The sequence below is a fragment of the Thunnus thynnus genome, chromosome 22 (assembly GCF_963924715.1).
Source record: "Thunnus thynnus chromosome 22, fThuThy2.1, whole genome shotgun sequence".
Taxonomy (NCBI): domain Eukaryota; kingdom Metazoa; phylum Chordata; class Actinopteri; order Scombriformes; family Scombridae; genus Thunnus; species Thunnus thynnus.
This window is the reverse complement of record NC_089538.1, coordinates 23,189,367-23,214,437: the sequence shown is the minus strand read 5'-3', so window position 1 is coordinate 23,214,437 and position 25,071 is coordinate 23,189,367. Positions and strand designations below refer to the sequence as shown.

Genomic DNA, 25,071 nt, shown 5'->3' with positions numbered 1-25,071 from the left:
GCATTTGAGAGAGTCCTGTGTTTTTATTTTATGTTGAGGATATTGTTTGAAGAAAGATTTGAAAGGGGAATACAGAATGATACTCTGTTCTCTGTTTATCTCCACTGTAGAAAAACTGTCTGTCCATGGGTGCAAACCTTGCATCGGTACACAGCACGCATGACTATCATGCTGTTCAGAAGATAATATGGAATCACGTTCATCGGAATGACTACGCATGGATTGGTGGCTCTGATTGCCAAGAGGTATATCATGTAACATTACACGAGGTCTGATATTGCTTACATCATTTTTTGAATTTATCTATATATTTATTGTATTGTATTCTATCCTGTAGGAGGGTCTTTGGTTCTGGAGCGATGGTACCCCTTTCAACTTAAAGTATTGGTGCAGTGGAGAGCCTAATAACCTAAATGCTCAGCACTGTTTACTAGTGGTTTTTAGAGGTAATTCATGGCACATAATTTCAAGTCATTTAATTTATATAGCCCAAATCAAAAATCCCAAATTTGCCATAGGGAAATGAGCATACGATATGAGTGGTGCAGAAAATATTCATAAATGGAATTTATGGTTTAAATGGCAAATGATACATGGTGCAAATAACTCTTTTGGGGGCGGCGGGGGGAGGATCTCACCTTAACAGTCAGCAATTCATTTTTCAGTTCCAAAATATCACTCCATTGTTGTTTTTTTTGTTAGCAGGAGACCTTATAAACCTTTGGGCTATCTTTTCAACAACTCCTGAACTGTTGATGTGGAAGTTCAGTCTTCTGAACTCCATGGCTCAAGATGAATAAATAAGAACCATCATGTAATCTCAGCTGAACAAATGTTCTTCATTTTGATTAGTAACTTAATAATGCAACAATTGACGCATTCATTCAGATAAAATATCTGTACCTATGTATTAGGTCGTAATGCAGAATGAGCCCATTGCCCCCAGATAGATTATTTGTGTTGTGTATTTTATACAGTGATGTGATCATGGCCTAGACAATCTCAGCTTTTGGTTTGTGTAGCGCTGACTGACTCCTGCATTTTTGGTACTTACAGGTAAAAGCTGCTGGGATGATCTCCAGTGTAACGTCGCCCACCCATCTGTCTGTGCCATGACAATCTGATGACTCCTGAGCAGACACAGAGGCATGAAGCACCTGTCGAAAGCACAACTATTGGTGGAGATGTGTAACCTGAAGGCTCTATATCTTAATTTCTTTTCTATCGCTGTGACGCTACTTAAGGAACAAAATGACAAGTGACATAAACAGGAGCTGGATTGTTTCTTAGGCCTTGTGCCTTTCATAACAGCAGACTGAAAGCTTTTAGTACATCCTTGTTTCACAGAGTGAACTGTTCTTTATTCTTATGCAACATGCAATAGCAAATAATAAAACTAAATAAAACATTTCTGTCTACAAAAGTTCTGTGTGTCTGTCATTACTTCGTAAGTTATGCCTCCTGAAGACTGGTAATTACTCCAACTGAAGCATGTCAGGTACCATTACTCCTGCAGTAGCCAGAGTTTTACAGAAATGGTTTCTATTGATAGTCATATGAGGAGCTGCATATCATAACAGGACACCCAAAATCTGAAATGTTAGATTTGTGAATAAATGCTGTCTTTGACATTTTTTGCTGGTTAACAGCATAAACTCCCCTGTTGAATCCCAGAATAAAAAATCTTGAAATCTGTAAATTTCTATAACTACAAGTTGATTTTTTTCAGACAGCAAAGATTGACATAATTTGTCCCTTGTGTAAAAATGGGCACTTTGCAAATGAAACTATATTTGTGGTAACAGGAGTACAACCCAGCACCGACCACTTCCTCAACAACAGGGTAAATATTCCCTCCATGCTCTGGTCAGCGTTCTGCTGCGACAGTAGCAGTGAGAGCAAGTGTCAAGTGAGTGCACACTGGGGCAACAACGTTCCAGATGAATCTGAAAACAAATATCTGCAGACTAAGACCCTGACAGAACTCAAAGGATGACTGAGCACATCGACCTCCATATTTGAAGTGTTTCCTGGAACACAATCCACACAACTCACTGAGTTTTACCCAAATCTTAACACTGACTGCAAGTGCCCACCATCCACCACAGACAGTAACAACTCGCCTTCCACCCTGCATCCTCTTCTTACAACTATAACCATTGTCATGTTCACGCATATTTTGTATGTTGTTTTGACAGCTAGGCCTTATTTTACACACTCAGTGCTGAAGAATTCCAGCCCAGTCTCCTTGAAATAACAATCGTGTTACCTGTTAGAAGGTCATCTTGGACTACTTTCAAACCTCCAACACCTAATTGCACCAATACACTTTGTTGTGACCCTGGCTGTTAGGATTCCTAACTAAATAGGTCCATTTGTAGTGGTTCAACGACAGCTGGTGATTATAGAAGCCAGGCCGAATCCAGTTCCCTAAGATTATCCACATCAGCAGGTGGTATTGGTTATCCATTACAAAACCATGTGAGAAGTTTAGAGGGAAAAATCACTATTTGGTGGAGCTGTTAACAACTCATAGACATCTGAAATGTGATCCTGACTGCTTTTCATAAGATGTCAAAAGCCAAAAAGGTTGGAAACCACTGGTTTCATCTTTAACAATGTGTTGTATTTTAAAAGCTTGTTATATTATCCATTGTTTCAAATCTTCATCTGAAAAGCATCTGTAATTTTTATTGGGAGGGTAATCACACTGTTCTGTTACATAGTTCTGTGGGTTCATTAGTAAATACTGTGCGTGCTTGTCAGTGATCCATGAGTTTGATGGTATTTGCTGCCAAAACAGTTCATGCGACAAAATCTTGTTGTGCTTCATGACTTTGATTTGTATCTCAGGTTTCACTTTGAATAGACACAATGAAATGGACATTCAAACTTCCTAGAAAACTGTCACTTTCTGAAAAACAAAAAAACCGAACAAAACAAAACAAAACATAAAAAGCTTCTCCTCACAAATCATACAGCCTCTTTTATTAACTGATACTTGATTGGATTACAGTCTAGAATGATCCCTCATTGTTTTACATTCAAAGAACCTGTTTTAACTGGAATTTTATCATAATAAGGAAGTAAAGAAGCCATATCTTCGTGTCTATAAATGCTGGGTGCTGCCTGGTTGCACACTCACCGTTTTCAGTGCTGAACTGAGTGCAGACTTTGCTTCTAACAGGTACAGAAAGAACAGCTAACAGGACAGCAAAGAGTGAGTATTAATTAAGTGCAGTGTATGTAATATGTAATATTATTGTGTATATATATAATATGTAATTATATATATATATATATATATATATATATATATATATATATATATATATATATATATATATATATATATATATATATATACATACATACATACATACAATAATATATAATATTATTGTTTTTTATAATTGATCAAAAATACTAACTAATTGCTGTCTAGAGGAAACGATTGATTATTCTAAGTTGAGAGTTTAAACATAAATGTTTCAGCTGTAATTTACTCCTTATTGTTATGAAGTAACAATAAGGAGTATGATGTGGAGTCACAAATATGGAGGCTTAAGTGTGTCAAGAAAATAATTATATCATAATCAATAAGTTAAGTAATATATGTAGAAAACCTGCTTTAAAAAAATATTAGATTTAAAAAATGCAACTGAAAAACTCCAAACAAAAGCTACGTTTCATAAAAAAACATAATTAATCATTGATGAATTAATGATTAACTATTGATTTGTAATTTCATTTGAAATATTTTTAAAATTTGATTTTTATTTACTAATGTGTTTCATTTTCTCTCCCGCTTTAATTTACAAAACTTAATTAAATAAAGAACCGTTAATTTAATTTTCAGAGTGGCATGTCTTAAGTACTTTGCAGAGAATTGTCAATATCATCGTCAACACTATGCTTAGTAGTAATAAAATAAAATGTGTATTAAATATGTATAATTATGTAATAATTATTGCAAAAAATACATAATATTTTTACTACAGTGATAATAACCATGTAAAACAGGTCTTTTTTTTACTATTTTTTTCCTTTAGATTCATTTTAGATTAAAAGTTCTACAAACATTAAGGAGGTTCAGCTATTTAGTTCTTTTGTTTTATTTTGTCTTTTAATTTTAAAAAAGTCCACCTCCAAAAGTTGAAATTTTTAGCAACTGTTTTCACCTCTCAAACTCATGCAAATCACAGAAGCAGCATCTTAAGGTTTTCAGATGTGAAAGTAACGTCTAGGAAAGACATTCTTCACTCTTATCCATCCTATCAGAGATGATTACCGATTATGTAGACAGACAGAACAGGACAGACGGGACTGATAAAGATCATAAAAATGACTACTGGTACTAACAGCACTACTACAGTTTTATCTAAAGAAAGTTTTACAACCTGAAAGGAGATCAAGTTAATAAATATTCTCCTAAAAAGACAAGAGTTGAACATCAATCAAAGATAAGACAGTAAGGGTTGGTAGTCTTTGTGGTAAAAATGGTAAAACATTATCTAACATTAAGTATCACCTCTGTAGTGAGGAAAACATGCTTTTAAGAAGGGTTAGTGCATTTAAAATACAGCAATTTACACAGCATTTCTAACTTTTTTTGTTATATCACTGATTTTATGAAAAGCAGGATTATTATTTGTTCTAAATGTGTCATTTGAGACGGCCTTTACTCCCTTGCAAACCTGCCATATATGACAGACCAATACTTTCAAGGGTTATTTCAGCTGTCTCTCTGTAACTGTCAATGTCGTTTTCTGTTGCAGTGATCAAGAATGTGGACTTCCACTGCCAGACAAACAACGTTGCCCATCGCACCATTGAAATATCAACAAAGCAGCTGATTGTGAGGCGGGGCCAGTCCTTCCTCCTGACCCTGGAAATGACGCAACCATTCGAGGTGTACGATACGCTGGTCTTCACTGTGGAGACGGGTAAATTACTAAACTGTCACACTGTTACAGTGGTTTGCAGCTATTTTAACGATGATTTACCTGCGTTGCCGTTCTGTCATAATGTCAAATTATTTAGAAGAATTGGCATAGTTAGCTGGCAAATATGAATTATAAAACTAATTTTTAAATTGGCTTTCCATCAAACTAGATGATGGTGCTCCTGAGCCATTTATATCTGCATTCTTTCAAATAAAAGTACATAGTTTTATAGACTTTTTAAAGACTGTAATTAAAGGGGAACTCCACAGATTTTCCACATCAAAGTGTGTTTCCAGGTGATAAATTACCTCAAGTGATGTAACCTGAGTCAGCGTCGCTTGGGGCTGAAGACTACAAGCTTGGAAGTGAAAGGTTAGCAGCTTCAGGCTACATTAGCCGCTACTAACATAACACAGCTGAATCTCAGACTGAACTGTTGGCAGTCAAGTTGCATTGTGAGTAATGTAGGCAACAGGTTTTGACAAGGAAAAAGCATCAAAGCCCTGGGAAATGAAATGTCATGTCATCATATGTAGCATTGAACTGAAAACTAGAAATGTAACTGTGGTGAGATGACAATAAAGGTCTTTGTATCTTAACCCCAAAAATGTGGTTACAGTGATGCTTTTGGTGCAAAACTTGCCATTTTAAAAATTAGAAGAGTAATTTAATGAATATAAAAACAATGACAAATTCTAGTTTTAGATATCTTTTTATTCCACTATCATATGTGATTTGATTGTTAAATGCACCAAAATGTCATTATTTATTGAGTGTCTGCAAAATGTCATTGTGATTACATTGGGTGCAGAACATTTTGATGTCCCTAAATAACGTAAGTGCCAAAATATCTGCAAACAGTTGGGTAATGATGATGCAAGAAAGAAAAACATGACATGCCTTTTCTAAACTACCTACATGATCTCATTCATCCACCTCTCCTCTAACCCCACCCATCCCAACCTCAGGTCCTGCTCCATCTCTAATACAAGGTACCCGGTCTGTGTTCGGGAACCCCTCCCACATGTACTTCAGTGATGTCAAGGCGATATGGAGCGGTCGTATTGACAGGAGGGCCAAGTTGCAGAGGGGCATTGTGACCCTGTCCCTGACCCCGCCAGCTGACGCTCCTGTTGGGAGGTACTCACTGTCTGCAAAGACGGAGAAGGAAACGACCACTCTGGGGACCCTGGTGGTGCTCTTCAACCCCTGGTGCCCATGTAGGTAGCCTTATTGCAGCCCTGATGAAAAACTGAAAAAATCTGTGACAAAGACTTTCCATTACTGAAGCACTTCCACTGCACAAAAACATAACTTCTGCATTTTGGCTTCTGCTCTGGATGCACAATATATATGTTTAAAGTTTTGATCCAAATTATTGTAAATAAATAGTATGAAGAAATTAAAAGAGATGGAGAGAATGGAGGGAGACATTTAAGAGGAGCCTCTGTGTGTTTTCTGTGCTGGTTTACAGATGTTAGCATTACACTTGTGTGTGTTTTTGCTTGTAGATGACTGGGTGTACCTTCCTGATGAGAGGGAAAGACAAGAATATGTGATGAACGAACAGGGAGTCATCTTCGTAGGAACGGCACATGACATCAGCCATGTGGCCTGGGACTTTGGACAGGTGTGCATTAGAGTGATTAAATTTGCCTTATGACTACCCCGCATATCCTGCATTGCTTCAGCACAGGTAAAATTATGTAGCATGATGTTATTAGCGCCACAAAAGATTTGGACACAGGAAACAGCTGTTCATTTTCTGTCTACTGTGCCTACAAAAAGTCAACGTTGTTTTCTCCTAACTATGACCATGATCATTTCCTAACTAAGTAGTTTTTGTGACTAAACGTTACCACATCAATGGTGAATCAGAAAACAGGCATATGAATCATTTTTGTGAATAGTTTGGATGGTATGCTGGTCAATTGGTAGTTCTAAGTAGTTCTAATGTGTCTTTCTACTCAGTTTGAGGAGGAAATGGTGGACATTTGTCTCACGATGTTGGACATCAACCCAAAATACTTGAGAGATCCAGCTGATGATGTCTCTGCTCGCTGTAACCCCATCTATGTGAGCCGTGTGGTCAGCGCCATGGTAGGACCAGAGTTATTTCAAGATGAGAGCTGTTGTTCATTTTCCCAGAATGCCTTTTGACAGCAGCCAGACAGCTTTCTAGATGAAATATGTTTTTCCCAGTGGCTAATTAATTAATTAATCAAAAATAATAAAAATGTGTGTTAACTCAATTTACGTTTCAAATGCAGTATTTACTTGTACTGAAGCATTCTTCAATTGTGGCATTTATAATTTTATTTAAAGTAAGTAAAAAATTTGAGTACTTCTTATACAGTTCCACGTCTTTACGGGGACATAACATGCTTTCTGTGATTTTCTGTCATTTATATACTGTTATAATGTCTATGTTAAATTACACCTTTCCAGGTCTATATTTATATTCTGGGGCCCTACTGGAATATCTTTGTATGATTTACAGTTAAAAACTATTTATCCTCTACTGGTCCTTTATGCAGCCCCAAAGTTCAGCCTCTTTAAGGCCGGGGGCCTTAAAGAGACAGGAGCTAAAATGGCCTGTTTCAGACAGAGGTTGAACTGAGGGGCTGCATAAAGGGCCAGTATAAGATAAATGAGGTGATCTCAACTGTAAATCATGCAAAGGTATTCAAGTAGAGCCCTAGAATAAAAATATAGACCTGGAAATGTCCTCTTTAACCAATATACAAAGCACTAATAGTTCAAATGGCAGACCACAACATTTAGAGCTTCTCTAATCTCCAGATCAACTGTAATGGTGACCGAGGTGTGTTAGAGGGACGCTGGCATGATGACTATAGTGATGGAGTAAGACCCACACAGTGGATGGGCAGCGTTGACATCCTTCAGCAGTGGTATAAAAAAAATTGCCATCCCGTCAAGTATGGACAGTGCTGGGTGTTTGCTGGCATAATGTGTTCAGGTACAGTACATGTTGCCTTGTTCATGTACATAAGATTATTATTTGCAGACTGAATTGATCATTAACTTGTTTACATATGTATTTGTACCTGCATGTTGAAATGCGTTTATGATTGCAGTGATGCGGTTTCTTGGTATCCCGTGTCGAGTTGTCACAAACTTCAAGTCAGCTCATGACAGTAACAAGAGTCTCACTATAGATGTGTTCTACGACTTGTATGGACGGCAAGGCAATAAGGCAAAAGAAAGTATCTGGTAAGACACGCATTCAGACAAAAAGGCAAATTTAATATTCTAACAAGATGCTTTTTTGAAAGCAGGCCCAGTCCTACTAAAATGGTTGTGATTTTTTTTGAATCAGTATTAAACCCGTCAATACACTATATGGCCTCTTCATCTATTTTCCTCCCATTTATTTGGGTTAGGGCATAAAAATAATTAAGATGTCCCCTTTTTGGTCTTTGTAATTAGGACTGCAACAAATGATTATTTTCATTGTTGATTAATCTGCAGATTATATTTTCGATTTATCATTGGGCCTATAAAATGACAGATAATAGTGAGAAATGTCTGTTATAATTTCTCACAGTCCAAGATGACATCTTCAGATATCTTGTTTTATCTGACCACCAGTCCAAAACCAAACTTTACTCAGTTTACATTGACATGAAGCAGAGAAAATAAAAAAGCTTGGCATTTGAGAGACTGAAAACAGAAAATATTTGGCATTTTTGCTTAAAAAATGATTAATCAATCATCAATATTTTAAACACACTATTAACCATCTCAAGTACCCTACCAATCACAGATTAATGCCCTAGCAATTAAAAAAAACCCTGACAACATCACAGGAACCACCTAGAAACACCCTAGCAATCAACCAGACAACTCTAGCCACAGGAAAACACCATTAGGTCCGACCCTTGAGAATCCTGAGGTTTGGGAAACACATCTTCTGTATGTCATGCAGGAACTTCCATGTGTGGGTGGAGGGATGGATGCAACGGCCAGACCTCCAGAAAGATAACAGCTACGACGCCTGGCAGGTCTTGGATCCCACACCACAGGAAAAAAGTGAAGGTGAAATTTTTAAACTAAGACAAAGTTTTGTAAAAGTACAAAAAGTGTTTCACAGGGTTCAATCATAGGCTCAGTTTTTTTTAAAATTCAAGTTGTCTGTTTGGTTTACAGACAAATTATTAAAATATACAAAAAAGGCGAACTTTAGTCAAACTTTGTTTTTCTTGTCTCAGGGGAGTATTGCTGTGGTCCAACCCCAGTCATTGCCATCCTCAAGGGGGACACTAACTTGAAGTATGATGTGCCATTTGTCTTCGCTGAGGTCAATGCAGACATTGTAAAGTGGATGGTCAGCACCGATATTTAATATCTCCACAGGGTTCCATAAAATTTCCCTCCTATGTCACATTTTCCACAATCTACTGGTTTATTGAACACTATCAAAGAGCAGACTACCCAATTCTCAATTCATGTCACAGTTCCTTCTTACTACCATTTTCCTTGCTATAATTATTTTCTGTTGGAAATGGAGAACAACATTTACTGATTAAATTTTGAGATTTTGAGACAAAAATCTCAAAATGAGACCAATTTTGAGACCAACATTTGTTGATCTAATTGAGGTAAGAACAAATAAGTACTGTGTATATAAAAATAGTTGTAAACTGTTTTTCACCCTCTTCTCACACAAAACAACCTCGGATTTCTGTTCTGATTTTATGCTCCTGTTCTCAGGTCAGCGCTGATGGTTCCAGGAGGAAAATTCAGTCTGACACCATGACAGTGGGTCAAAACATCTCTACCAAAGCTGTGGGCTCCAATATGAGGAATGATATCACAAACAGCTACAAACACAGAGAAGGTCAAGACTGCGTACTAATATGTGTATTTGCAAAGAATACAAATTTTTGCTCACAATTTAATAGTTTGTGTGCACGTTTTACTTTATTTGTGGCGAAACAGCAAAAAAGTCCATTATCCCGTAAAATATGTTTAAGCACAATTTATTTAATTGAGAGCACATTATTAAACTGGGAACACAAATTAGTTATTTCTTAGATGTTTTCTGGTTTTGCAGGGCAAAATGGTGCATTTAGTTGATGTTCTAACCAAAGATAACCAATTGCCACATTACTAAAGGCTGAAATTCCCAGATCACCAACATTACAAGGAGCCAACAGTACCTGTGCCAATAGCAACACCTTAGCAACCGGCAAAAACACTATAACCACTATTTCTAACTCCCTGTCTTCATCTCTAGCAACGGAAAAGTAACATCCAAACAGCGAGTTGGCAACCAACTACTAATACTGTAACAACCCCCCAGAACACTGTCACAACGTTCTAGTAACACCCTAGCAGCTACCCAACAATATCAGCATTTTCTATGGGCTTCATTGTGTCTTTACGAGAATATTTATTTGGTGTTTTTTAATCACGTGATTCTCAGCCCTAATTTAATTGAATGGTGGTTATTTTAACAGGCAGTTCAAAGGAGAGGAAAGTCTTCAGGCATGCAAACAGCTTGAACTCAGAAGATGATCAAGAGTGTCACAGACCAGTGGAGCCGCTGAAAGTGGAGATGAAGATCAAAGAGGTAAAACTCAAGATGCTGAGAGGCACAACTTTATAATATTGTGTGAACATGCAGTAGTTCAGTGTGCTATAATAAACCTCTTCAGCTTTGAGGTATTCCTTTAGATTTATAACTCATGTCCAAACAGGTTTTTCAAGTGAGTACAAAGTAGGGTCAAATGTCAAACTAAGACAGTTTTTTTCCGCAGCATAGAGTCGAATTTCTCTGTCTTATTGAAATTGTCGAACAGATAGCCCCTAATGTCGAATAAAAGATTTAAACCGTACATAACCGTACATAGCTGTGCTTTGGACTAAATGTTAACGTTAGCATGCTAACATGCTCGCAGATGCTGACATTTAGCAAGTATAATGTTTACTGTGTGGACCATATTTAGGATGTTAGCATGTTAACATTTGCTAATTTGCACTAAATATAGACAGAATTTCATTAATTTTGCAGGTAATTATTTGACAAAGTGACATTTTTACATAATGATTCAACATGAGTTTGAAGGATACATCATCTGCAATGAATATTGGTAAAAAATGTCTTGGCAATCCATCCAATAATAGCTGAGATATTTAAGTTTAAGCTAAAGTGGTGGACAACATTTCTTACCTTTTTTATTTAACACCAGGAGACCAAGGCGATGAAAGGTCAGGACATCAAGCTGAAGCTGAGGTTGCTAAGCAAAGATCACATCATCAGGACAATGCTGATCCATATCAATGCCAAGACCATGCGGTACAACGGCATTCCAGCATGCAACATCCAGAACATAAAGCATGAGAAGGTGCTGCTGCCTGGAAAAGGTCTACATTATTCTCTACTTTGGCTAAATAGTGGAATTTGATGTAAATGTAAGTTAATTATAGAACCGTTACATGTATTTGAAGCCCAAAACTGCAACTGCTGTGTACAAAAGAAGTTATAAATGTGCTTAATCCATTATGACCCATTTTCAAATTTTAAAGACCACATGTGACAGTAAAACATAATTGGATGTGGAGAATTTTGATTCTGTAAAAAAAGTTTGAAAACAGACCCACAAAATGCCCTTAGAAAAATGAATAACTTTTATTACAATGCAAGTTTAAACTCCGCCTCAAGTCACGATACAGAATCTAAAATGAAATCATAACTATTGCCCTGTTTGTTTGCCACACGTATCAACACCCTGAATGCATGGTGACCTTTCACTTTCCTTCCTCTCCAGATGTGACCCTACCTATCCAGATCCCGTTCTCGGTCTACGGTAAAAACTTGCTCAGCTGCGACAGTATAGAGGTTTCGGCCGTGGCCATTGACAAAAATAAGCAGGATGACATCTACGAGACCGAGATCAGCCTCGTCCCGCGGGACCCTCTCATCTCTATGAAGGTCAGTAGATTATTGACAGACAGATAAATCCTTTGTTGTTGATTATGTAAAACTGCAAGAAAGTGTTTGATTGAGCATCCAAGGAAGTGACAGTACACTCAAGGTGATAACTTCAACTGATAACAGGACACTGCCAGCCAGACACTGTAACTGGTTCTGTCAGTCAATTTTTTATGTGCTGCTACAGCAGTGGTGGAAAGTAACTAAGTACTCAAGTACTGTACTTAAGTACAATTTTGAGATACTTGAACTTGAGTATTTCCATGTGATGCTACTTTATACTTCCACTCCACTACATTTCAGAGGGAAATATTGTTCTTTCTACTCCACTATAGATTTATCTGCTGACCCTTTGGAGGGGCCCGACCCCTAGGTTGGGAACCACTGGACTAAACTAGCTAACTGTATATAAAGTAGTGTAAACTAGCTCCACCTCCAGCAGCTACAACAGTAACATGCTGCTCTAACACTGATGCTTCACTATTAATAATCTAATGATGTCATATATAATAATATATCAGTCAGAGGGACCAAACCACTACTTTTACTGCAATACTTTAACTACATCAAGCTCATAATACTTATGTATTTTGACTGTAGTAGGATTTTTTCATGCAGGACCTTTACTTGTAACGGAATATTTTAACATTGCCATATTTTTATTTTTACTGAAGTAACTGATCTGAATACTTCTTCCGCCACTGTGCTACAGAGAAAACAAAGTGCAGAAGAGCATTTAAGCAGGTATAATGTCTACCACATTCACCACCTTATAGCTAACCACTGCTAATTAGCACTAAAAACAACTGCCTATTGCAGAGGCTGATGAGGATATTATTTGGTCATAAACCAGTTGAGGTCAGAGGAGCTATTTTGGCGCCCTTGGTTCCCGCAGTAATAATGCCATTACTTTTTTCCTAAAGACAATGTTACGTTACTCACAGTTTGAGATCTTCTATGCCTTGGATCAGCAGGAAACTCTCCTGGTTGAATAATCAGAACAAAAGATGAACAACTTGGACAAAAAGCCAAAGGTACAAGACTGTGGACAGAAGTTAAATACGACCCCCATGGTGAATTTCGGCAAGAAAAGCCTAATCACTGAGTTTACAAGTCCTTGATTGTGTTGTTAAAGGCGGGTGGGAGCTAAAAATCACAACGTTGAGAAAACTGAATCTACAATCTACAGTTCCATCCAATTGTTTTTGAGATATTTCACTAGGGACCAGTCAACAGACCAACATTCCTTTAGCATTGCTAAAAGAAACCTAATTGTCACTAGCACCTTTCCAGCAGCTTTCAACTTAAAATACTGTGGCTATGTACAGGTGTGTGTGTTTATCCAGGCCAGGCCATGTGAAGTATGTAAATGCTGTGCTATCTGTGTGTGTTATAGGTTTTGGGTCAGGCCCTTCTGGACCGTACAATGGTTATGGAGTTGGAATTTATAAACCCACGCAATGAGACGCTCAGAAACTGCTCTCTGAGCGTCATTGGACATGGCCTGTTCAAATCAAACTGCATAGAAAGGTTAGTATGCAGTTACCAGGTTTGTATCTACAGTATATGGTACTATCTAGATCCTCTTAGAGGTGTCATACAATTTATTAATATAATTAAAATTATTTCTCTTTCTCAATTGTTGGATGTGAAGTTGTTGCTTTGGCAGCAGCTCATCTTCCACTCAGATGAATCAGTTTCCTATTGTATGACTCACTGCATTTAAAGAAACAGTTCAGCATCTGGGGAAGTTTATTTTTGCTTGATATCAATCTCATGTAGGTACATTAAGAATGGGGCTAGAGCCAGGAGGCAATTAACTTAGCTTAGCATAAAGACTGGAGGCAGAGAGAAATAGCCAGTCTATTAGTTAAAAAAATACATCACACCAGAAAGTCAAATCAAATCTGGAGGAAGCTTTAGCACAAGACCATAACTGCCGTAACTTCTGTAGTCAGAGTTTGCATTTCAGCTGGATGACAAGCAAAACAGGACACTGGAAGTGTACTAAAACTAAGCTAGCGACCTCCAGCTATGTTTTTAAAAAATGACTTTTGCTTTGTGAGGAAACTTAGACATGATCTTATTGTTCTGAAACACCCTGTTGAAGTCTCAACTGTGCAACAGCAGGTTCTTCCCTTCATTCAGGGTCAGACTCTGCTTCATAGACCATTATATACTGTGCAGCTGCAGACATTACTCCAGGTACAGATACGGCATAAGGGAACAACTGGGAGTAAAGGTGGGCGCCACTCCTCCAGCCAATCAGAGTAGGTTGTCATTAATAATGTAGATTTGGCAACAGCCTGAGAAAGGACAGAGGGGAATCTGGGCTGTAAGGAAAGGTGCTTTTAGAGAAATATCATCAACTTTTGTTTAAAATAGACTTAGAATTTATAAAAATGAGTCAAAAAAGGCCATGATACCTGATCTTTAAAATTAGCACTACTGTCAAAATTAGATGCAATAAGACCATAAGTTGATATGATTGTGTATCTGTGTTATCAGCAACATCAGAGAGTTGCCGCCAAATGCGACACTGAAGCTTCAGATCAGAACGATTCCCTACAAGGCCGGACTGAAGACTGTGGTGGCCGACTTTGACTGCCACCTCTTCAGAGACATAAAGGGGACCTGCACTGTCGACGTCAAACCATGAAGCTTTGCTTATACTTACAACTTCCTGTACGCCTTGTGTGTTTGAAGGCTCTGATTTAGACTAAAAAAAGTCAGATATTCACTATTTTACTCATTATTGTTCATGGAGCTGTGTAGTTTTTTTTCTTCATTTATTACATTTTAACTTGTGGTGTATCCTTGAGGCCTAACAAATGTGTTGAATGCATTTTGTCCTTGTTCATTAATCGAGTAGTCAATCTGTAAATTAATCAATAACTATTTTTACAACTGATAAATTATTTGAGTCATTTATCAGTCAGAAATGTCAAACGTTCCCTTAGCTTCTTAAAAATGTGAGGATTTCAGCTTTTCTTTGTTTGTAAATTGAATAACGTTGGACTTTAACTAATGCATAAATGCTTTTTCCTTCAGTTTACAGTTTTACTACCCTCTTCTTCTTGAATGGAATGATTTTGATGACTTGGTTTTTAATCAAAATGCAGCCTACAAGTTTTAAAACTGTTTTAACACAGCAAGAGACCATAATTCTCATATTCTAGGAGGGGGGATGCCTTTAAAAAAACAGCTCACAAATATATAGTTTCGGTTTTTAAAAAAAGGCTCAGTAATCCCTTGAAAAAGCTGGGCAGGGTAATATTTAACAAACGTTACTTAAACAGGAGGACATAGTGAATTTGTTGGGGACTATTTTCAGTGGCGGATGAATCCACATTTGGCACTCTAATGTTGTGTCAGGTTTTTTTCTATAACTAATTGGGATGATGGCCAAAACCTTGTGGAGGTTGTAAAAATACAACAGAATTTAAAAAATAAATTTATTTTCCTTTTTCACTATTCTCCCCTCTTGAAATCCTTGAGGTCCTGTTGCATTGTGACGGCTCAATCGGGAATATTTCATTTTATATTTCTGTGGTGCCAGACAATCATCACACAACAGTCAGCAATATATTGTTCATACGCCCTCCACATGACAAAAACACAAATGCAATCTCTCATTCAATGTTTCTTTCATCAGTCTTTCTGGAAAAAAAATGAAGCGTGTTCCTGGAGTTTACTTTGCATATTCTCAGAAGCTAGTAGAAGTCACATAGTGACTAATGTGTAAGGTATTAGCTTGACAACTACAGTTATTCACCAATTAGCACTGCAAGTATTCCCCATGTCACCAGGCCTCTAGCATCGGCTAATTAGTGAGGACACACATCTGAATTTCACTGTGCCCTAACCCCCATCTCTCTTCTTCAAAAACTTTATTTATTTTGCATAAATCACAAACATGATTGATATTACCACCAATATTGGATGGAACAGTTCAGTAGTTTATAAAATGTTCAGTCAAATAGTTGTTGTTTAGTCCTAAAACTTCTTGCAATACAATTTTTAACAAGCAAAACAGATGGTGCTGACCCTGACCACTAACCCTTGGTGTTATAGAGGAACCTACTGCAATTCTATTCATATACTGCAGTTTCATTTCTCTAAAATGTGAAACCAGTCAATTTTTCCTGAGACTCAATGCAACCTCAGCATAATTTTCTGCTTTAGTGGTTTAGTTATTCTCAGAAGGATTGCAAAGGCCCAAATAAATAAATATCAAACAGTCAACAGGTGATTTATTGTGGAAACAGACACTCCAATTTCAGTTTGATTGTCTTCCTCTGCATTTCTCCTTTTCATTTATTCATTACATCCAACTAATGCAGCTGTTAATAGAAAAGTGAAAAACCTGTGTTGGTTCTGTGGTTGGAATTTCAAATCTGATGCTTGCAGTGCACCATAAGAGCATCAAATGTCAATTATTGCTTAGTGCATTTGGGCTTTAGTCTCAACTGTGACATTAAAATGCTAAAGAACTGTCATAATGCAGTTGTGTTAATGTTTTAGGCAAAAGGTTATGAATTTAAAGGAAATGTCTGGCAATTTTCATGTTTTCCTTATTGTCAACAAATCTCATGTTTGGATCCAAACCAACAATGAACTGATCTACTTACAATTATTGTGTGTGTATAGTTAGTAGTTAATAGTTTTTGGACAACAACAAGGTCTACAGCACAAAGGAATAAGATATATCAGGCTTTGGATAAACACACAATACTTGTTAGTAGATCAGTTCATTGTTGGATCCAAACATGTGATTTGCTGAAAATCACCAGCCATATCCTTTAAAGTTGGTTTTGATTCTTGTTTCTACACAGGGTGAATTCTTGTTTAACCCATGACTTCAATAACTGGAAACCATGAAAAAAGAAGAACAATAGGTTTCTGTGAAAGCTGCTTTTCAGAAATTCATACTATAAAAAGAGGGAGTTTGGCATTGAAATGACTGTAACGTTGAAAGATACCTACTTGATTTGACTCATTTGGACGCTGAAGCTTCATATTAGCTTCAGATAAACTTTTAAATACATTTTTGTACAGAAGGAGGACTGTGGATTTTGTCCTCCATCACTTACATTGTAAGTGCATTATGAAGGGATCTTCTAATGGTCAATATGAACAGGAGGAATGATTACAGCACACTTAACAATTGTGACACACTTGAACAATTGTGAACTCATCCTTTAAAAGTTTGTAGCTTGCTTCTTCTTTATCCCTGTCTTAAATAACCTCCACCGGCTTCCTGTCCTGCAACAAATTCAATTCAATGTCCTTCTAATCACTGTTCATAAATAGGCCCGGTCCTACCTTGCTGACTCTCTCCATCACCACATCTCTCTCTCCTCTTCAAGTCCCTTAAAACTCACCTCAACTGTTTAATTTTCTATCCAGTGCTACGAGGCCTCTGTGACTACAATTTAACCAAGCCATTATTTCAAATGTTCTATTTTTTGTGTTTTTTATTATATTTATTGATTGGTATTTGTTTATTTTTATTATTTAGTTATGCTATGTAATTCAACTTTGAGTATCATGAAAAGTGTTCATTTAAAGGCTGTTGTCAGTTTGAACTTGAGAAAATGTGAAAGTAAAGCAGAGTGCTTCTGTCAGCTTCCTCTGGATACATACAGGTCAATTAAGAGTAAACTCAATAGCACTGATGGTAAGAGCACACCCACTTTACACTTTATATATTCTTTATGATTCAGACTTCCTTCTTAGGTTCAGTTGAGATTTGCAGGAGACTTGGAGTCTTGTTTCCATGGCTGTGTGAACCTGAAGACATGGTAAGCTTTTTCCTTTTACCTGTTTATGCTTCATTTTATTCATGTTTGTATGTGTAATTGTAGTGAAGACACACAGCTGCTGTGTTTTGTACTTTTTAAAATGGCTTTTAACTTAAAATGATCTTGATACAGAAATAAACTGTATAGTAATAGTTGTCTACTGATCAACTAATCGTTGCAGTTCTATTTAAAGTCACAGAGGAAAGTCTTCTCTCGAGTCAATTTGGTTAACTTTTGCAGACTTTCTGTGCCTTCTTTTTGTATCTTTGTTCAGCACCTTTCACATTGTCCGTACCCAACAGGCATGGTATCCTTTTTTTCCAGCACAAACTCAACTATAAAACAAAGTATAAAGCTACCAGGAACCCAAACTACAATACAAATTGCAAAGGCTTTAGTGATAATCATTGAAAATATTTTTCTGGAACACTTCAAGGTTGTTTCACCATTCATACTGAAATACAGCTCAAAATGTATTGTAATTACAGTGATTTTATCCCAACTTGTTTTGTATTTTTTTAATTGAAGGAATGTGTGACGGAGAAGGTGTTGGTTGTTTAGCTTAATACCTCTTACTTATGAGAAACCCTAGTTGTAATATTTTAAATGAATGTACAATCCAGTAAGAACTGGAGAAGAAGAAGATATCCTCAATTGGTGCTTTATTAACTACCACACACATATGATGCAAGTCACTCTGTATTAGACTGTGACCTGACGTGGTTTATGGAACATAATAAAGTAGGAATAGGATGCATTAATATCATACTCATTATGCAATTTACCAATATTCACCTACATGAAACTATTCTATAACTACACTGAACAGAAAATGTCAATTCAACTGATGTATCAACAACAGTAACATATTAAGCAAACAGAGAGCTTACTCAGTTATGAAAGAAAAGTTACTGCACTAAGAGCCAAAACTACAAAGAATGGACAACGCCCGCTAACAGCACCGCGAAATGCGCAGCATTTGCACGTGCAATCTGCCCCGTTTTAAGGTCCTGTTTACAAAAGATTTTGCGCTAATGATATGCCGGCGCAAACACGCCCATAAAGTTTTGCAGCTGATTGCAATTGGCCCTTTTTGGGGTCTGATTGAGTGAGCGGAGCCGTTTCTAGTGTTTCAGGCTTTCCTCCACATTTCAGCACAAATATTGGTCCATAATGAAAACTGCAGAGAGAACAAAAGCCTCAAATTAAGTGTCTATAATTAGCAGAGATGTGCACACAGAGAACTCTCCACAATCACAAACCAACTTTCATGTATTTTGCTTCTTTTTCTTCTCAAATATTTGGCATTATGACATAAATGTCCATCAAAATAGGACATCAAAATGAATGTGACTCAGGCAGGTCTGAAACGTGTTAGATTAGTCTGAATCTTCGAGTAATGTTGTTCAGGTGTCAATGAATGTATCCAGGATTTCGCCGAAATATCAGTACCGATGTTCTGTTTGATGCCCACAGTTGGCTGCAGCATCACACAGCAGCTGAAACGATAAGTGCGTCTCCAAACTGTGAAAGAGGTTGTGCGCATTTACGCACTTGGCACAGCAGCGGTAATTTCATGTTCTGTGTTCTGCTACACATCTACACAGAACGGCTGTTACACAGATTCAGGTTTATATGGTTATATGTTTGTAATATAGCAGCCCTTATGGATGAATCCTGAACTCATTCGCTACAATACATATAAATAAAGATATGTTACTACAAAATATAAATATGCTCAGTGTATTCACTGATTTAATCCAGTGAATCATTTATTTTGACTTGACATGTAACAGTTATCTTTTGCAGATGTAACTGCAGCCTAACTTACTGTAATTAAAATGTTTGATGATTCTTTTTGTTCTTCTTCTGACCTGATGACACACAGTGTTTGATGATGACGTCACTGAAGACTTGGTGTTTCCTGCCCATTACTGCCCTCCTCCTTCTGTCCATCGTTCCCACAGCGACTGAAGTGGTGAAGTTCATGTCAAACTGTTCAGAGTTTTTCCTTGGGGGAACTCCACCACAGGTCCCAGGAATCCCGGAGGACAGGGACATCCCGAACCAGACTCGATACAAACCAATTTTCCAGACTTTTGAAAACACAAGAAGATTTGTGACACTCTACGACACCGAGAACAAGATCCCAGTGTTTTCTGCTGGCAAGTACAGAAGGGATGATGGAAGTAAGAGACCCAAACATCTGACCTGGATGATAGAGCCACAGGTGTTTTTTTTTGACAAAAAATTATTTCACAACCATAATATTGTATTTTTAGGTGCAGATAATTTCTACATACTCAAGCCTTCCCATAATACGAGTTATCTTAGCTAGTTAACTACTTAAATACTTACTTGTGTTAACTGGTCACATTTTGTAAAATAGTCATCGGCCAGTTGAATTATATAAATTTTAGGCTGAAATAAATTGTGATGATACTGCAATACTACATAGCTGGAGAAAGATTTATGTACTATTATAAATCTGGCTGGTCTGCTATCATACTGTCCAGAACTAATTAACACCTGCATAGAGGGCTAAGTACAGCGCTTAAAAGGGGACATATTATGCTTTTTGTAATGTTTTTGTCATTGATATACTGTTATAAAGTTGGGCTTCAACCTGCTCTGAATGCTTTGTTTGCAAACTTACCTCTACTTGCATAGCCTTTGTTGCTTAGGCTGTTCCACAGGTTTTTTGACATTATTTGAAAAGTACTTTGCCTCCATAGGTGACTAATCAGAACAGAGTGGGCTCATTGGGAGGGGGGGCTTAAAGAGACAGGAGCTAAAATGACCTGTTTCAGATAGAGGCTGGGCTGAGGGGCTGCATGAAGGGCCAGTATAAGATAAATAAGGTGATTGAACTGTAAATCATGCAAAGATACTCCAGCCCCAGAATATAAATATAGACATGGAAATATGCAGAACATGTCCTCTTTAACAAGTTGACTCGGTTGTCAAAATGCTGCAGCTGTAACTGCTATTAATAATAATCATAATAACCTTTTACTTTTTTTAGTGATCATTTTTATCATTTATTGACTGTTTTGCAAGTGCTTTATATTGTATAATATTGCAGCATCTTGGGTTGAGGCATTGTCAAGAATATTTTCTCATAATGCATGTTCCTTTATGCCTGCACTGACCAGGTTTGGCTGAAAGCTGATACTATCACAGTTTTTTAACTGTTGTCAATCCATATTTGCTTTGTAAAATGGAAATTAGCAGAATCTACAAAAATAAATTAAGCTTACCCTTGAAACCTGCCCAGTTTCATGGTCACATTGCATAAGGTTGCTGAGAGATGAAATCATTTTCACTCTATGTATCCAATTAGTTACTGAACATTTAATCTACTTCACTGCTACCCCGCCTGCATCAGTAACTTTCCTTCCAACTCTTACAGCTTGAGAACAAACAGAACGGCAAGAACATGGAGAATGGACAGAAAAACAAGATCTACAACCATCAGGCTGGGGACAGTGATTATAAATACAACAAAGTCTTTGACAGGGGCCATTTATTTCCAAGCTGTTATGCATTTGCTGAAACTGATAAAACATCTACCTTCACCCTGACCAACATTGTTCCACAAGAAGGCACATTCAACAAAGGAAGCTGGAACAAAATGGAGAATTGCATCAAATGTGTTATGGACAAATATTGCACCAACAAGAATAATGTTATTGAAAGTTTTGTAGTAATAGGAGCACAACCCAGCACCAACAACACCCTCAAGAACAGGGTAAATATTCCCTCCATGCTCTGGTCAGCATTCTGCTGCTACAGTAGCAGTGAGCGCAAGTGGCTAGCGAGTGCCCACTGGGGTGACAACGTTTCAGATGAATCTAAAAACAAATATCTGCAGACTAAGACCCTGACAGAACTCCAAGGACAACTGAGCACATTGACCTCCGTATTTGAAGTGTTTCCTAGAACACAGTGCCCTCTGCACACAACTGTCACTGACTTGTACCAAAATCTTAACACTAACTGCAAGTGCCCACCACCCATTTCAACTACTTCTGCCCCTCCCACAACCACCTCTACGTCCCCAATTTCAACATCTGACTCTCCCACTTCCACATCTGGCAGTTCTACATCTGTCCCTTTCAGAACCACTTCTGGCCCTCTTACGACCACATCTGGCACATCTACATCTGCCCCACCAAGTACCACATCTGGCCCTTTTACTACCACATCTGCTCCTCTCACTACCACATCTGGCACTTCTACATCTGACCCACCAAGTACCACATCTGGCCCTCTCAGTACCACATCTAACACTGCCCCCCTCAGTACCACTTCTGGCCCTCTTACTACCACATCTGGCCCTCTTACGACCACATCTGGCACATCTACATCTGCCCTACCAAGTACCACATCTGGCCCCTTCACTGCCACATCTGGCACTTCTATATCTGACCCACCAAGTACCACATCTGCCCCTCTCAGTACCACATCTGGACTTTTTACTGCCACATCTGGCACTTCTACATCTGCCCCTCTCAGAACCACATCTGGCCCTTTTATTACCACATCTGGCAATTCTACATCTGACCCACCAAATACCACATCTGGCCCTCCCAGTACCACATCTGCCCCTCTCAGAACCACATCAGGACCTTTTACTACCACATCTGGCACTTCTACATCTGATCCACCAAGTACCACATCTGGCCCTCTCAGTACCACTTCTAGCCCTTTTACTACCGCATCTGCTCCTCTCACTACCACATCTGGTTCTTTTACTACCACATCTACTCCCCTCACTACCACATCTGGCCCTCTTACTACCACATCTGGCCCTCTTACGACCACATCTGGCACATCTACATCTGCCCCACCAAGTACCACATCTGGCCCTTTTACTACCACATCTGGCATTTCTACATCTGTCCCTCTCAGAACCACATCTGGCCCTTTTACTACCACATCTGCTCCTCTCACTACCACATCTGGCACTTCTACATCTGACCCACCAAGTACCACATCTGGCCCTCTCAGTACCACATCTAACACTGCCCCCCTCAGTACCACATCTGGCCCTCTTACGACCACATCTGGCACATCTACATCTGCCCTACCAAGTACCACATCTGGCCCCTTCACTGCCACATCTGGCACTTCTATATCTGACCCACCAAGTACCACATCTGCCCCTCTCAGTACCACATCTGGACTTTTTACTGCCACATCTGGCACTTCTACATCTGCCCCTCTCAGAACCACATCTGGCCCTTTTATTACCACATCTGGCAATTCTACATCTGACCCACCAAATACCACATCTGGCCCTCCCAGTACCACATCTGTCCCTCCAAGTACCACATCAGGACCTTTTACTATCACATCTGGCACCTCTACATCTGATCCACCAAGTACCACATCTGGCCCTCTCAGTACCACTTCTAGCCCTTTTACTACCGCATCTGCTCCTCTCACTACCACATCTGGTTCTTTTACTACCACATCTACTCCCCTCACTACTACATCTGGCCCTTTTACTACCACATCTGGCCCTCTTACTACCACATTTGGTACTTCTACATCTGCCCCACCAAGTACTACATCTGGCACTCTCAGTAGCACACCTGGCACTTCTACATCTGCCTCTCTCTTTACCACATCTGGCCATTTTACTACCACATCTGCCCAGATCAGTACCACATCTGCCACTCCTAGTACCACATCTGGCCATTTTACTACCACATCTGCCCAGATCAGTACCACATCTGGTCCTCTAACACCTACAACTGGCCATGTTGTTACAAGTACTCCCTCAACTGTTGCTACTACCACTCTGAGCACAACTATACCCACAACTACAGACACAAAAATAACTAGTCCACTGACAACCACTCCTCCTCTGACCACATCTGTCCTACCATCTACCAGTACTACTCATCCAACCACAAATTTTCCTACAACTACTCAACCCCAGACTACTACCATTCCATCAACAACTACAGTACCTACAACAGCCACCAAAACTACAACTGCGACAACAGCTACTTCCACTACAACAGTTACCACTACTACCACTACCACAACCACGACAACCACAACTACAAGGAAGAAAAAGAACAATTCAGAAAATGATGGTGACAGTGGGCAGAGAGGAAACCAGGGAGGACTAGTAGGAAAAAATTCTGCTGATTCTGCTGTGGGATTAGGTGTTGCAGTGGGAGTTGGTGTTCTAGCAGGTAGTGTTGGCGCAGGATTAGGTGTTGGTTTAGGAGGAGGTGGTACGCTTGGAGGTGGTACACTGGGGGGTGGTGGTGCGCTGGGAGGTGGTGGTGCGCTGGGAGGAGGTGGTACACTGGGGGGTGGTGGTGCGCTGGGAGGAGGTGGTACACTGGCGGGGGGTGGTGCGCTGGGAGGTGGTGGTGCACTGGGAGGAGGTGGTACACTGGGGGGTGGTGGTGCGCTGGGAGGAGGTGGTACGCTGGGAGGAGGTGGTACACTGGGGGGTGGTGGTGCGCTGGGAGGTGGTGGTGCACTGGGAGGAGGTGGTACACTGGGGGGTGGTGGTGCGCTGGGAGGAGGTGGTACGCTGGGAAGTGGTGGTACGCTGGGAGGAGGCGGTACGCTGGGAGGAGGTGGTACACTGGGAGGTGGTGGTGTACTGGGAGGTGGTGGTGTTCTGGCAGGTGGTGTTGGTGCAGGAGGAGGTGGTGGTTTAGGAGGAGGTATTGGTGTGCTGGGAGTTGTTGGTGTAGGAGGAGGTGGTGGTTCAGCAGTCACTGCTACATCTCAAACTGCCAGTACATCTACCTCCCTCACAGTCATTACTCATCATTCGGCAACTAGTGCCCAACAAACTCCTGAAAGTACTTCTATCAAACCCTCTCCAATCACTGCAAGAGTTATTAATATACCTTCATCTGCCACAACCTCTCCAGCAGGCTTTACTGTAACTCCAAACTCCACCATTCCTCAACTTACCTCGGCACCAGCCACCATTTACCTTGCAAAAACTACCATTAAGAGCCCATTAACCTCTACAACATCTCACACTAGTCTTTCTGTTCCTTCAAGCCCCACTTCTACCCCTTCAAATGCCACTTTTCCTTTCAGTTTGTCTCCTAATCAAACTAACACATCTGACCTTAAAACCATGAATTCTGCTCATCCAACAACAACCGATTCTCAGTCCAACTCAACTAGTTCTGCAGCATCAGTGACTCATCGTATCATCTACACTCAGAGTTCACCTTCCCCTACAGCTCCTGCTCCAACTTCTTACCCTCCAACCGTATTTAACCCTCCTCCTTTTCCTTCAAATTCCTCCACCCTGTGTCCTCCTCTTACATCAGCATCCATTTTTCACCATTACCAGAATGTCCTTGCCTAC

General features: G+C 39.1%; 2 protein-coding genes across 2 annotated transcripts; both read left to right on the top strand.

The window, feature by feature from the left end:
• The first annotated feature begins 4,344 nt into the window (after positions 1–4,344).
• On the top strand, positions 4,345–14,959 carry LOC137175192 (protein-glutamine gamma-glutamyltransferase 2-like). Its single transcript, XM_067580898.1, has 15 exons — positions 4,345–4,354; positions 4,779–4,946; positions 5,915–6,166; positions 6,458–6,576; positions 6,918–7,046; positions 7,749–7,926; positions 8,045–8,180; positions 8,863–9,005; positions 9,179–9,294; positions 9,681–9,807; positions 10,430–10,542; positions 11,162–11,336; positions 11,741–11,904; positions 13,301–13,434; positions 14,413–14,959. Exons 1-15 carry the CDS (start codon positions 4,345–4,347, stop codon positions 14,561–14,563), a joined length of 2,115 nt encoding a protein of 704 aa, XP_067436999.1. The 3' UTR covers positions 14,564–14,959.
• A 2,703-nt stretch (positions 14,960–17,662) lies between these two features.
• LOC137175191 (uncharacterized) lies at positions 17,663–24,400 on the top strand. The gene is made up of 4 exons (XM_067580897.1): positions 17,663–17,708; positions 19,597–19,938; positions 21,121–23,853; positions 23,954–24,400. Exons 1-4 carry the CDS (start codon positions 17,706–17,708, stop codon positions 24,398–24,400), a joined length of 3,525 nt encoding a protein of 1,174 aa, XP_067436998.1. The 5' UTR covers positions 17,663–17,705.
• The last annotated feature ends 671 nt before the right edge of the window (positions 24,401–25,071 follow it).

Excerpts from the sequence above, each read along its gene's own strand:
- LOC137175191 (XM_067580897.1), top strand. Across the intron at positions 19,939-21,120 it reads CCTGGATGATAGAGCCACAG|CTTGAGAACAAACAGAACGG; the intron begins GTGTTTTTTTTT and ends CAACTCTTACAG. Across the intron at positions 23,854-23,953 it reads GAGGAAACCAGGGAGGACTA|GAGGAGGTGGTACGCTTGGA; the intron begins GTAGGAAAAAAT and ends GTGTTGGTTTAG.
- LOC137175192 (XM_067580898.1), top strand. Across the intron at positions 8,181-8,862 it reads AAGGCAAAAGAAAGTATCTG|GTTTGGGAAACACATCTTCT; the intron begins GTAAGACACGCA and ends GAGAATCCTGAG. Across the intron at positions 9,808-10,429 it reads CAGCTACAAACACAGAGAAG|GCAGTTCAAAGGAGAGGAAA; the intron begins GTCAAGACTGCG and ends TTATTTTAACAG.